Source organism: Lynx rufus, unplaced genomic scaffold, assembly GCF_022079265.1.
Source record: "Lynx rufus isolate CCGP_SWC_20201006 ecotype Redwood Valley unplaced genomic scaffold, mLynRuf1.p SCAF_14, whole genome shotgun sequence".
Classification (NCBI taxonomy): domain Eukaryota; kingdom Metazoa; phylum Chordata; class Mammalia; order Carnivora; family Felidae; genus Lynx; species Lynx rufus.
This window is the reverse complement of record NW_025814828.1, coordinates 45,766,491-45,782,177: the sequence shown is the minus strand read 5'-3', so window position 1 is coordinate 45,782,177 and position 15,687 is coordinate 45,766,491. Positions and strand designations below refer to the sequence as shown.

General features: G+C 33.9%; 1 protein-coding gene across 7 annotated transcripts in view; it reads left to right on the top strand.

Moving 5' to 3' along the window:
- ATRX (ATRX chromatin remodeler) overlaps positions 1–15,687 on the top strand; it is a 322,803-nt gene that overhangs the window by 120,527 nt on the left and 186,589 nt on the right. For all 7 annotated transcript variants that reach the window (XM_047076254.1, XM_047076252.1, XM_047076256.1 and 4 more), the window contains 3 exons: positions 779–851; positions 11,419–11,552; positions 12,240–12,416. In XM_047076254.1, the coding sequence (XP_046932210.1) occupies positions 779–851; positions 11,419–11,552; positions 12,240–12,416 (384 nt within the window). The remainder of the gene's footprint in view (positions 1–778; positions 852–11,418; positions 11,553–12,239; positions 12,417–15,687) is intronic.

The window sequence follows — 15,687 nt, the reverse complement described above, 5'->3', positions numbered from 1 at the left end:
ACTGCTAGGAATTTACCCAAGGGATACAGGAGTACTGATGCATAGGGGCACTTGTACCCCAGTGTTTATAGCAGCACTCTCAACAATGGCCAAATTATGGAAAGAGCCTAAATGTCCGTCAACTGATGAATGTATAAAGAAATTGTGGTTTATATACACAATGGAGTACTACATGGCAATGAGAAAGAATGAAATATGGCCCTTTGTAGCAACATGGATGGAACTGGAGAGTGTGATGCTAAGTGAAATAAGCCATACAGAGAAAGACAGATAACATATGTTTTCAGTCTTATGTGGATGCTGAGAAACTTAACAGAAACCCATGGGGGGGGGGGAATGAAAAAAACAAAAGGTTAGAGTGGAAGGGAGCCAAAGCATAAGAGACTCTGAAAAACTGAGAACAAACTGAGGGTTGATGGGGGGTGGGAGGGAGGGGAGGGTGGGTGATGGGTATTGAGGAGGGCACCTTTTGGGATGAGCACTGGGTGTTGTATGGAAACCAATTTGACAATAAACTTCATATATTGAAAAAAAAACTGTTGTATTCTGGAAAGGAACTTTGAAATATATAAGATACAACTATTGTGTTACTGCTGGCACTTCATAAATTCCCCATTGTGTTTTTTGTATAAATTTTTTTTACTCATGTTTTGGATTCAGAGTACAGTTTAGAATCCACTAGTTGTTTTAAACTTTTTAGCTTTCAGTTTTATTTTACATGGTTTTATTTATATAGATAATTCAAACCTAATTTTAAGTACACTTTTTTCCCCTCAAGGAGATGAAGCCTTATCTAAATCAGTGCCTGTCACGGTGGATGATGATGATGACGACAATGATCCTGAGAATAGGTATGATTCCATCTGTAAGGACTTAAAAAAGATTATAACACACCCTAGGCGTGGGCACAAACAGCAGCAACGGAACCGCAAGCCGGTTGTAAAAACCAGGAGTGCCTGCCTTAGAAAGACTCGTTCACAGTCTTCCTGCAAGTTTGAAAGAAAGGCCAGAAAATGGGCTAAAACTCATAAACCTTAAGAGAAAGTCAATACGAATATTAACACACCTAGCATAGGGTGTGTTATAAAAACAGCACTGTCAATTTTATGTTCCCATGTAAACTGTGATAATTCTTTGAGAATATTTTAATTTCAGCAAATTATTTTATTGATGAAAGTAAATCATTTCAATAAATTGGTAACAACAGACATCTCAGTATTTGATTTTTGTTTTTAGTTGCCATCTAATATGGTGGTCCTATTTATTAAGACCAATTCAAAGTGAAAGAAAGGAGATTGCTTAGATATGTAAGATTAAGAAATTGTTTTTAAAATAACTATCAGTATACAAAGTGTCCAGAGTGATTTGGATTTTAACTATTTTTCACATAAAATAGATAGTATGATGGTTAACTTTAATAAAACTTAAACAGCTGATTTAAAAGTAAACAGTGTAGCCTGTACATATTCACTTAATCTAAGGGATGGTAGGAGTAGAAAAAAATACAAAGACATACCCATAACCTAACAATGAAGAATAATGAAAATGAATGTATTAAAGAATATAACCCTAAATTTTTTACCTGTCTTTTAAACCCTTCCTGGAATATAGTGTATCCTACGCAAAACTTCGACAACTTAGTGTGGTGTAGTAGGTGGAATTTGGGAATAATGGGGATAAGAATATCTGATTTCTAGTTATAACTTCTCTAACACCTGTATGTGTGATTATGCGCAAGTGACTTAACTACTCTGCCAAAATATTCTGATTTCTAAAGTGAAAAGATGGGATGAAATTTTCTGTGATTAATTCTGGCACCAAATATCAATGATAGATTTGATGGTTTTACTAAAGAACACTATATTAACCATCCATTTATTCCTAATAGTAAGTTATGATATTAAGAAAATTTGAAAATATACATGTAATTTTTGTGTCATAATTTTGTAAGAAATTAACTTTGAGGTAGTAAATGCTGTGGGGCCAGCTGTTATTCTAGCTCTGTTTTCTGTATCTTGTTGTTGCTGATAGAGTTTTCTGTTTCCGAGATCAGCATTCTCCCAATAGAATGTTTTTCTTATGGGAAGTGAACAATTTTATTTTGTACTTTTAAAGAGAGATTAATCATGGACACAATGACTCAGTTGCTGCTTACCTAGTATATAAAAATTAAATATATACATACCCAGTTATTTTATGAGATGGGTTGGGGTCGAGAATGGAATGGTAAAGGCCTACATGTTATTCCTCAGCAAGTTTTATAGTACATGATCATAGATTATGGAAACATTTAAAAACTTGTCTTTTAAAATGCTTTAGTTCCTCTATTTATTTATACTACTAATTTGTTTTCCTGTAAACCACAAGGACTCCAATATTATGGAAAGGCTAATAATATTTAAAACATCCTATATTCTAATTTAACTATGAGTGATGAACCTTAATCTCATATTTAGCCACCAGATGAGAGTGTCATTAAGGTATGATAATTTTATATTTGTGTTAGAACCTGTCAAAATATAAATATTTTCATCTTTTAAGTTGTTTGATTATATCTCTGTAACTGGCAAGTATTATATTGGAAGGTATAGTTAATTCCATCTTGTATTTGTGATTAAAAAATACAACCCTGTCGAGTACTTTTGAGAAGAATTGAATTTTATCTTGAACATGTTTTTCTTTATACTTACTTTAACGTGCCTTTATAAAATACACCATTAATAACTTATTTCATATTGAACATACCAAAGAGGTATCTAATACCCATGGTGGGGATACAAATACCATATGGAACTATTTTAGCATAGATGATGTATTTGAGCATATTTGAATATGCACTAAGCAAATTTTAAAAATTTGTTTGCAGATCACAATTAATTCTTGGAATTATTTTTTACCAGTTTCACGTTTTTGAGTAGGATGTATTTTAGTACGCAGCATGTTGTAATTTTGTGTAAATTTGTACACAATTGTGTAATTGTGTATAAATTTTGTATACATTTCATATGCTTTGACTTTTTAGCAATGTTGTTAATACATTTTCAGTGTTGACATTTATGGAGAGGTAAATAGTGTATTAATGCCATGGCTTAACTGTTTGGATGCAATAAATTTCTGTAAAACTTTTTCTTGTTCAAGCATTTAATTTTAATTATGTATGTTTTCATGAAAGTTGAAAGCTTTTGTTAAAATCAAGATATGGAAGGTAGTTTGTAGCCAGCAAAGTTTTGATATTTCTGAAATTGAGGAAGTAAATACTTTATAATTCCCTAAACATATACTTACATATGAATATATATATATATACTTATATATATTTATGTGAAAGTAGATTTCACTCTTATCTGTGTCTTTTCTGTTTTAAAGCTATGATAGCTTTTGAGGTCATTTAAAAAACTTAGCCATGTACTGAATATTTTATTAGGTGTGAATATGTAAATTTGTTATTTTAGCATACTCTTATGTGGCATCATTCATATTTGAAAGTAAATGCATGCTACTGTGAGATAGGGTGGTCTAACATGTAAATTAATTTCTGTTTAATAGTATTTATTTAATAAACAATGACAAAGTATTATAGGTTGATTGACAGTTTAACTTTCTTTGGTTGAACTTCTTAGAAAAATAAATAGACTAACTTTATATGTTGAATTTTGTATAATTGGTAATTTACTCAGAATTTTATAGCTTAGACTTTACATACTTTTTGAAAGGGAGAAGAATACAAAACAGTTTGTTAGGTTATTTAAATTATACATGTAATTTTAAAAGTCAGTTATTTGAATACGCCATTATGTTAATGTTGTCTTTCAAATACCTGTTTTAAATTGGTTCTTTCATTTAAACAACATTTATTCATGTAATTTGATTACTGTTGCATTTCTATAGTTAGTTGGCATTGAAAATGTGTTGCGATTCCTTAATAGGTATATTTTGACCAAATATTTTCTAGTGTCCTATATTCGTATACCTGCACTGTGAATTAGTCTCAAGAGGCAAGATGGTAGTTTGTTCAAGTTTAACAGTGTTTGTGTTGAGGATCATTAAACTAGGCTTGTCTTTAGAGGTTGCATACTACACAATCAGTGAAGATTCTATTCTCTCCAAAAAGGAATTATTTTCAGAATATTCTTTATTTGGAGATTGTTTTCTAAATAAGCATTCTTTCTTTATTCCAATTTTGACTAAAAACTGAGATTTTATATGGATACCCTTCCCTGGCACACACATACATATATTTACCTTATAATTGAAGAATGCTTAATTGGATCTAATAATATTCCAGTTTTTCTCATAATTTCTTTCTCAGTGGGGCTAAATACTTACTACATAGAAGCAAAATTTGACATGGAGATTGCTTAAAGGAATTGTCCATTGTTAATAGAAGTTCTACTTAATTATAGTGGGACTACACTATTGCCTTAAAATTTTCCAATTATTTTGTTATTTGGTAATACCTTGCTTTTCAACTGGAAAATATACAAATGATTGTTTTCTCCCTACTAGCTTGGTGTGGACATTCTGTTGATGAAGGTTCTGTACTATTAATTCAGCATATTTTCAGAAGTAATTAATCGTTCCTGGATGTTGTTTGTTCATGCTAATGAAGATATTTAATGATTGTTTACCTGATTTCAGCAATGTTTAAAAGGTTGAGTATATCTCAAGTTCCTTAACAAAAGACTTCATTTGGTTTCCATTTTAAACACTTTTCAGAATGTTTATCTTCTACACGTCTTTATTCTTTATACGAATTTGCTAAATCTGGAAGAATCTCTTTATTCTTTATATGAATTTGCTAAATCTGGAAGAATTGTTTCTCTGTGAAATGTTTCTTTTTCATGGTGGTCCTGTTACCAAAATTGCTTTGGTTATCCTTTATTGTGTTAAAAAACAAAGGTAGCATTTTGAATGAAGCATTTCACTTACTTTTATGTTTGAGTAAGGGTTTTAAATGCCTGATAGCTTCAAGGTAACTTTTAAAATTTATTTTATTTTATAGTGCAGGTAAGTATTGTAAGTCATTTAAGTGTATATAGGTGTCTAGTCAGTAGATAGGATCTATTTGTAGTTAACCAAACTGGTTACAGTTGCCATAAGATCTCCTTTCTAAATGCTAGAATTTTCAGCAAGAAAAGAAGTATGGTCAGTAGTAGTGATCTCTGCTTAAGATTTAAACATTATATTCAACCCTCCTTTCTTTCCTGCTCTTTGTTCTTTGGTGATATTGGGACTTTTAGAGCATAGAAAATAGACCCTCCCCAAAAAGAGGGTCTGTATTTTCTAGTGTTAGCAAAAATGATCCATTTTTCTGACTTAATATATGTCTCCTTTGTCTTTAACTTTGAAGTTTGGGATGAATTGAGATGAATAAGATCTGTTTTTGCCTTTCAAGTATAAGAAAATATTAAACTGGTTCTTTAATATGAACAAATTTTCTATATTTTTTTATGTTAATAAATTTTTGTTAAAATTTCCTCCATAACTGCCTTAAATTTTACATAAAATCAGGGAATGTACATTTTGTAATTTGAGTTTATTCAAACAGTATAGCAAACTTCATAGCATAAATTGTTAATATACTGTGCATTTTTAATTTCATACAGCTTTTATTTTTTTGTGTTTGTAAGTTTTTAAAAAAATTATTTGATACTAATTTTTCTGGTACTCTCACTAAAAAGAAAACAGTGCTGTTTTTCATTAACTGCAAACATCGTAAACATATGACTAAAAAGTGTTTCAAACTGTTTAGCTTTTTGATTATTTAGTGACATCATCATTATTTCATAAATTCCACCATTTTGGGGTACAGATCATTATACTTTAGTCATATTTTATAGAACGGTTCATATCAGGGTACTAATTTTGAACTAAACACTTAAAAATACTAATACAGATTTTGAAAATGAGGAATTCCATATTCTATAAAATATTCTGGCTTTTTTTTTTACATTAAAAATTTTTTTTGACATTTATCTGTTTTCAAGAGACAGAGACAGAGTGCAAGTGGGGGAGGGGCAGAGATAGAGGGAGTCACAGAATCTGAAGCAGACTCCAGGCTCTGAGCTGTCAGCGCAGAGCCTGATGCGGGGCTCGAACCGACCAACTATGAGATCATGACTTGAGCTGAAGTCAGACGCTCAAGTGGCTGAGCCACCCACGTGCCCCTTTTTTTAACATTTTTTAATGTTTAGTTTTGACAGACAGAGCATGAGTGAGGGAGGGGCAGAGAGAGAAGGAGACACAGAATCTGAAGCAGGTTCCAGGCTCTGATCTGTCAGCACAGATCCCGACGCTGGGCTCTAACCCACAAATTGTGAGATCATGACCTGAGCTGAAGTCGGATGCTTAACTCACTGAGCCACCCGGGTGCCCCTAGTTTTTATTCTTAACCCTGAAGTATGTAACATTTGTTAATGCCTCACACTTTATTAGAAGAATATGTTTTCCCCACCTTGTTGTCACAAAAAGTTTTCAATGTTTTTTGTCTGTAGCCATTTGAATTGTTTTATGTATCAACATTTTGAATATGGTATGGTATTTTAACACTACATATACTTAGATACTTGTTTTGCATCTCTAAAGAGTATACATTTAAACCTGTAATCTGCCTCAGAATTCTGTTTTAACTAATTATTCTATTGTGATATTGTGCACAAAGGTAAACAGTTTTTTTTTTTTAATTTTGTCATCTTTGTGTATGGATGCACCATACTGTTTTGGCCTTCTAAAATAGCATTTTTTATTTAGCACTTTTCTTCAAACCTGTTTTCAGAACCTCTTAAAAGATAAAAGAATAGATTATAGGGATGTGTCTGAGATGGCCTGTCAAGTGCATTTCAGAAATGGAGCATACTGGACTAAAGATGTTTAGAAATCTTTTTTATTTAATCTTTAAAAGTCGAAGCTTGAATTCTTTCATTTCAAAAAACATATTTGGAAATCAGTGAAATACAGATATCTTTAACAATGTGACTGACTATAGTGTATTCATGAAGTACTAATAAACATAGCAGTAGTGAATGAGTAGAGAATATAGATAGCACTGGCATACTAAAATTAGAGAATATTGGGATTCAGGATCTTAGGTGCTACTTCTGGCTTTGCCACTAACTAGCTTTGTTTCTATGGCTTCATCTTTTTCCCTTTCTAAGCCTGTTTCCTCCTTTGTAAAGTGACAGAATTGGACTCTAAGGTCCCTTTTTCTAGCTCTCACATTTTGTGTTGCTTTTGTAATAGCTATTTGCCTAAAACCTCCATGGTACAAGAGATCACTCTCTCGATTGCTTCTATTTCAGAAATTTAATGTTTTGAATTAGTGATTCACCAACAGAAAGAGGTAGTTTACTTCGTTCCCTGTTTGAGCACTTAAACAAGAAACATTATGCATCTCTTTTCTAGATCAGATCAGAATAACTAAAGGCTTTTCTTGGCTTTCTCTCTCTCTCTCTCTCTCTCTTTTTTTTTTTTTTTTTTTTGCTTGTTTGTTTGTCTTTGCGTTGTTGGGCTTATTCCTTATTTTATTTTTGCTTTCTTGTAGTAGATGAAGGTGTAAGGGGTAAGCAGACATTATCTTGGTATTATGTGATTTAGGAGACTTAGCTTGTTTGGGTTATGGGGTTCTATTCTCTCATGCACCAGTTCCGATCATTGTTTGTGGGTTTTTACCCTTCCTCCCATATTGTTTTGCTTTCTCCCCTTCTCCCTTCCCTCCCTTTCAGGAAAATGGAGGAGTGGCTCCATTACTTCCAGCTCTGCGCAGGTTTTCTGCCACAGAGTGGCACAGCCTGTGCCTCTAACGCTTCTGATAGAGTCGTGACTGCTTTGGATGCTACACCTGCCCCAAGATGTAATATTGAGCATTGAGATTCCAGGGGGGCAGTACCTTGTTGCCTGGATGATTTTCTCAGAAACCTCCTGGAAAGCCTCAAGAAAGGAAACTTCAGAGCAAACAGAAATCAACTAGGGATCATGATTATACATCCATCACATGCATACCAGCATGGGTCCAGCCAAGGCCTCCAAAATGATGTTTTGCCAGCCTCAGCTGGTTCTCAAGTGATGATGTCCTTGAAGTCTCTGTGGCCCGTGACTCAAGAGTTAAGGTAGTGGAGTTTCCCTTAAAGCATCTCACAGCAGGCTTTATAGATGGGACACCTTTCATCTCAACATGTTTGCTGACTACTCAGGTTGAAGGTCAGCCTCAACCCTTAGGTCCTTCAAATAAATTTCTAACTTTGAAGTATAGGTTACGTGATAGGCAAGGTTTATGATGCAGTGAGTCTTTGACATATTGGACTTGAGCCATCAGTCAGGCAAATAATTTAACTTTATTCTTTTTAGGGCTTTAATATGCATGGCTATACATTAGGTTTTTCATTGGTCAAAAGGTGTTAGAGGGTAAATCTAAACTAAACTATCTCAGGGAGGTAAAGCTAAGGGAATCTCTATCATTCTGTATGTAACTTTCAGTTTGGAGAAAAATCACCATTCTCTAAATTTTGTAATTTTTTTCTGCTTCTAGAGTGATAGTGATTGTTCTATATATTATGTTCTTAATGAAGGTTGTTCATTTAAAAATCATGTAATTTTTCAGTGTATGGATCTCATTTAATTTTCCATGATTTATTATATGATTTCATAGTTGATATAGAATTGTATTTTATTATCTTATGTGTATCATATTTCTCAGTTTTTTCATGACAATCTAGAACTTAAGTATGAATTAGGTGGGTTTACATATTTTGACCTTCCATTTAGTAGATGTATTCTTAAGAGTCTAGAGTTTGAAAGAAAAAAAAAAAAACTTGTGGTTCCTTACAATTAACAACCAGGTTTTTACAGATAGTATAGAATTATAGACTTTTTTTGAACTTGTAATACAAACTGAAATCAAGTGATTGAAGTAACCTTTAGTGTAACTAAATTAATACTTGTACTTTTGTTGGTTATTATTGTACTACCCACATGGTGATATAACATCTTGTAACTGCAAGTGGAACTATGTTTTTCTATTTGTAATCTGTTATTCAACACTTTATATTTATACATATACACACGCACACACACACACTTTTACTCATTGCAAAAGAGTGGTTTTATTGAAATTGGTTCAAGAAAGCACTTCCTTGTCCATGGGAAATAACAAATGTAGTTTGTATTAGAGAGTTTTTCTAGACAGATGGTTTTATTAAATTTAAAGAACCACCCTTCATTCTGAAACTGTTCCTAATTTGTGGAGGGTGTGTTGAAAGAGTCTTTATTTTATAACATGATGAAAACAAATGATACTTGGCTTTAAATTTTTATTCTTGGCAAAATGAAAAGTTGGCAACCCTAGATTATTCCCCATTTTAAAATGTTTATTGTGTACAATCCAAGTCAGCAAACCACTTATCTAGAAGTGTAAGAACAACACTTTATAACTCAACTCCAGTAGGATTTAAATTGGAGTGATCTAATCTTCACTTTATTGAAACATAAATCATATCAAAATCCCTCAAAAAAGCAAACTCATCTGTGGTTTCCTTTAGCACTTGGTAACTCTCTGTGTTGTCTATTTCCGATCTGTATATTTAGGGAAGGAAGCACCAAAAGGTAGATAATAAGTGTTTATGAAGTGATTACCTATTTTGCTTCAGTCTGTTTTGGTGCCTTTGCTATACCTCTTTGAATAAAAATAGTAATGAACAGTGTACCTTTGAAATAAAATTACCAAGGCATTGACATCTCTTACCATTGAATGAATTCTTGATTGAAATGTGAGTGTATGTTAAGAAATATAAAGAAGGGTTTCAGATCCAAAAATAACAGAAGTTCCATGATTCAAGCTGCAAGTTTTTTTTTATTAATTTTTATTTTTAACATTTATTTATTTTTGAGACAGAGAGAGACAGAGCATGAACGGGGGAGGGTCAGAGAGAGAGGGAGACACAGAATCTGAAACAGGCTCCAGGCTCTGAGCGGTCAGCACAGAGCCTGACGCGGGGCTCGAACTCACGGACCGCGAGATCATGACCTGAGCCAAAGTCGGATGCTCAACCGACTGAGCCACCCAGGCGCCCCAAGCTGCAAGTTTTTGATGAGCTAGAGAGTTAATCTTGATTGCACAGTGGATGTTTCCCATAAAAGTTCACTCTTATGTGGATCCTAAGAAACTTAACAGAAGTCCATGGGGGTGGGGAAGAAAAAAAAAGAGGTTAGAGAGGGAGAGAGCCAATGCATAAGAGACTCTTAAAAACTGAGAACAAACTGAGGGTTGATGGTGGGTGAGAGGGTGGGGGGGTGGGAGGGAGGGGAGGGTGGGTGATGGGTATTGAGGAGGGCACCTTTTGGGATGAGTACTGGGTGTTGTATGGAAACCAATTTGACAGTAAATTTCATATATAAAAAAAAAGGCCATGGAAAACTGAGAATCATGCTACTTTCCTTTTGAACCTGTCTATAAGGTATTCCTTTGTTAGTGTGATTTATGAATTTATATCAAAAAGACACTTCAGGTGCAAAATACCTCATCTTATACAAAAGCTGCTTGATTGCTTTTATCTTACATTTTCAGATGTTTTCCTTTAGCATAAGCATGGAAATTTATTAGGAATGTATTTTATTTTAACATGAGATGGTATTAAAGAAGTATCTTCTCATGCTTTTAGCAGTTGATTTTTCCATTAACAAATTGGTCTTTGAGGAGCATCTTGAGAAATTTTGATATGAGTGAGGCTACTGTACTATCTACTTTCGTGGAAAGCGAAAACTCACTTATGGTAATTTGTGTTCTTTTACCATGTATGTAATTAATAGCACTCCTGTCCCTTCTCTTATCTGCCCTAGTTTGAATATTATTAGGGATTTCTGATTGCTTCAATACTTAGTGTATAGTATATGCTTGCATTTCATTAACAGTTTATGAAGTAAATTGAAATTTAAGTGCCAAAAATATTATCCACCAGTTTCAGGCACTGTTTCATTAGAAAGTGGTTTATTACACATTGATTTTCTAAGAATATGTTTTGCTGAATGATCCTCTCATGTGGAGTTTTGCCTTGGAATGCCATTTGTCTGGAAAAGTTGATTTATTATTGTGAGCCTGATATTGCAGTTGTTGGATGATGGCTGCAGAGCAAATACAGGATTGGAAGTATGCATCGTGAAATGGCAATTGGTCAAAATAGTAGAAATGTCCCTCAGATTTTTAAATATATTGCAGAAGTATTTAGAATTGGAAGAAAATCAGTGCTAAGAGCATCTTTCAAAAGTTTTGGTTGGTTGGTAGTTTAGGTTAAAACGTGGCTTTGGTAGTCTTTTATTTACAGTATAAAATCTTTTTACACATTTATTTCTATTTTGATAGTGAAAAATTTTTTAATTTGTTACACTTCACCACCAAATATATAGTTTTTTACTGTCTTTTTACTCAAGAATTGCCAAGAAGATGCTTTTAGAAGAAATTAAAGCCAATCTTTCCTCTGATGAGGATGGATCTTCAGATGATGAACCAGAAGAAGGAAAAAAAAGAACTGGAAAACACAATGAAGGAAACCCAGGAGATGAGGGTGAGCTCCAAAGAGAAGTACAGGATGTCATAATTTCATTGTTTGACCAGTTCAGTCTTTCAAGACTATCTGTCTGTGAAATCTCATAATACATGCATTTGAAGTTTATTAAATATTTAAAACTTTACTACCTTTGCTCCTTTTGAGTGTCTGGTAATAGTTGTGCATGTTTTTTCAGTTATTGCCAATAAACAGATGATTTTTATAATTTTTTTTTAATTTTTTTGTTTATTTCTGAGACAGAGACAGAACATGAGTGGGGGAGGGACAGAGAGAGAGGGAGACACAGAATCAGAAGCAGGCTCCAGGCTCTGAGCTGTCAGCACAGAACCGACGTGGGGCTTGAACTCACAAAACTTGAGATCATGACCTGAGCCAAAGTCGGTTGCTCAGCCGACTGAGCCACCCAGGCGCCCCTAAACAGATGATTTTTAAAGCAAAATATTTTTTACCTTTAAAAAAATCTATGAATGTCTATTGGTGATATTTAATTAGTATTTAATTATAGTAATATATCAAGTTTAATGTATAAGGTTGCCTGGTATCACCAGTGATATCAAAATAAGTAAGTGCACAGCTCTGATTTTTTTTGTAAATCATGAAAATTTTCAACAATCAAAATAGTTTTATAACAGGTTTTAAAGGAAAAATGTCTGAAGGTTTTACTGGTTTCTTTTCTCCACTTAGAAGCAAAACATCAAGTCAATTCTGAATCAGATTCAGAATCTGAAGAATCTAAGAAGCCAAGATACAGACATAGGCTTTTGAGACACAAACTCACTGTGAGTGATGGAGAATCTGGAGAAGAAAAAAAGATGAAGCCTAAAGAGCACAAAGAAGCCAAAGGCAGAAATAGAAGGAAAGGTAAGATATTTTAATTCTGAATGTAAGGAATATACTGATTTTATAAACTAATTACAGTAATCAAACTTTTTAAAGTTTATTTATTTTGAGAGAGAGAGAGAGAGGGAGGGAGAGAGAGGGAGAATCCAAAATGGGCTCTGTGCTGACAGCAGAGAGCCTGATGTGGGGCTTGAGCCCATGAACCATGAGATCGTGACCTGAGCTGAAGTCAGATACTTAACCGACTGAGCCACCCAGGGCTCCTACAGTAATCAAATTTAACTATTATCTGGACCACCTGTATTAAGTGAATATCAGCACACTGGCAAAAACTATTCTCTTAAATGAGAGTGAAATAAAGAATTTAGAGTGGGAAGATAACCCAGAAAATTGTGAGATGACACAAAGAATATATTTTTAGTCTTTTTTTTAAAGTTTATTCATTTATTTTGAGAGAGAGAGAGAGATAGCACGAGAGAGAGAGGGAGAGAGAGAATCCCAAGTAGACTCCGCACCACCCCTGCATCAGCACAGAGCCTGATGTGGGGCTCGAACCCACAAACTGAGATCATGACCTGAGCTGAAACTCAAGAGTTGGAGGCTTAACACACTGAGACACCTAGGCACCCCTATTTTTAATCTTTAGTAGTCATACACAACTTAGATTAAAAAGATACATATGACAATAAATAAAATATACTTAAAGGCTATGTAAAAAATACAGGATTGTCTGTAACTGCAGGAAGAAATAATGCTTCCTAAGGAAAGATAGACAATGCAGTTAATTTGGGTAGGTTTATTATATGCAAAGCTTGTATATAGTCAGCTCAAATTTTCATTATATTAAAAGTCTGAATCCTGCATTGAGTGCTTATATGTTTCCAACATCATGATAAACATTGAGAATACAAAAATAAGTAAGGAAATCATTGTCTTGTATGGTGGTTTTCAGCCTGGCTATACATGTGGATTACTTTGGGGATTTTGAAGTATACATATTACAGAACTGCATCTCAAGCCAATTACAGCATAATTGGTGGTAGTGAAACCAAAGTATCCATATATTTTATAAAGCATCTCTGATATGATTCTGATATGCAGCCAGGTTTGACTGTCAGTGGTTTAGTAAGCGTTATTGACATTAATATTATATGAAATTATAGCACCATGACAGGTGTCTTATACAACAGAGGTATTGTATAGTGTGGCACAAGGGAACATTTCCTTAGCTTCTTAGGGTATGGTATTTATCCCCAGAGGAGACTTCACAAAGATGAAAAGTTTCATTCAGCAGACCCAAGTTGTAATTGGGGACCAAGTAGATGTGTTGTGAAGATTTATAATATAAGAAGAAAAAAAACTTCAGAAGCCTCTGCAAAATGTTCACACATGGTTGAGGGGAAGCAGTTAATATGGTATATAGCTAAACTATAGGAGGGAATAGGGAAAGGATCAACAGGACATGAGGCTGGGCCAAGACAGAGACCAGGTGTTGGAGACACTTGTAAGCTTTGGTTTCTCAAACCGGAATACTTGACAGTTGACTCATGGGTACATGAGGCTGTAGAGTAAACATTGCATACCTCTTTGGTGTGTCCATTTTATTTGAGCATTGGGGTAGAGCATTCTTAAATAATCACATGTATATTGAAAAATTAGCTAGCAGAAAGTTCAGAGAAACCTTTTGGTTTCTTAGGGGCAAATTTTAAAAACTTTACTCAGATTAACTCTTTGCCACTAGGAATAGGAAAGCAGTTTCGCAAGTATCTGAGAAGGACAATAGGCTCTAGAGGCTGGAGAGTCATTGGGAATTTTTTTTTAATTAAAAAAAATATTTTTATTTGTAATATTTTTGTACTTTAGCCCTTTTGAGATATAATTCACAAACCATACAGTTTGCCTGTTTATAGCATACAAGCTGTATAAGCAGACAGCTTGATGAACACGTATGGCGCAGGACATTCATTACTAGTACTCATGAATCACAGCCTCAGCACAACCACCCATTGTTCCATTGAAAGATTTTAACCAAGAATATAATATGATCAGATTAATTGCTTATTATTCTGTTATACTCAGAGCTTAGATTTGTGTCTCTGGAGGATATTGCTATAGTTGATACCAAGAACGATTTTTGAAGAGGAAAATTGACAGGAGTCATAGACTGAATTGTTAGATCTTATTAATTGATATGAAAGGCAAAAGTCTGGGATGACTGCCAGGTTTTTGGAGTTGTCATGGTATATGTATAATACTACCAGAATAGTTGACATTGCCAAAATAGTTGATATCAGAATCTTGGAATCCTGAACATTTAAAGGGCTTTTGAACAGCCCTTTGTTGAACAGTTATTCATTAAAGAGGAAGAAGAGAACCCCCTCCCCACCCCCCCTGCCGCCACACACACACACACACACACACACACACACACTCTAAATATGTCATGGATATTTTCATGTTAAATAAATAATAGTACATCACTTTGTGAATGCTTTTTTAAAAAATGTTTTACAGCATGACTACAAGCTCGTTTTTCAGATTTTATAAAGCAACTGAGCAATTTAAGCAGGTTACATAACTTCACACGAATTCCTGTGCATCTTCAACAAAAGGGGAAATACTGATTTTGCCTCTGAGGCTCAGATCAGGATAGAGCCCTTTAGTGGACACAGTTACATTTGAAATGTTTTATTAAAGTCTAAGTCTTTTGTCACCTGTTTCCACTGTCCTCTTCTGTGGGTAATTTATTACCAAGTATTTTTTCATTTGTTTTTGTAGGAGGGAGTAAACAAATCCTATCATTTATGTTTCTAATATGGATTATAATATTGATTGATACTACATTTAAAGTTGCAAAGGGGCTTTATTTCAAAGGGTGGCTCAGTCAGTTAAGCATCCCAATTCTTGATTTTGGCTCAGGTTCACGATTACACACAGTTTGTGGGATCGAGCTCCACATCGGCTCTGCACTGACAGTGCAGAACCTGCTTGGGATTCTCTCTCTCCTTATCTCTCTGCGTGTTTCTGTCTCTGTCTCTGTCTCTGTCTCTAAATAAATAAATAAATAAATAAATAAATAAATAAATAAATAAAAGTTGCATAACTTTTCAGGTTTTACAAACTGTTGTGCCTGTATTGTCTGGAAATTTAAGTTAGGCAATGGGGAGTAATCAAGAGAGAATAGCTGACTTAGTAGATCAAGGGCAACGTGAACTTTCATTTTTCACCTACATTTGAAAAAAATTATAAAAGTTATTTTGGTGATAATTTAAAAAATTTAATTATTGCCTTT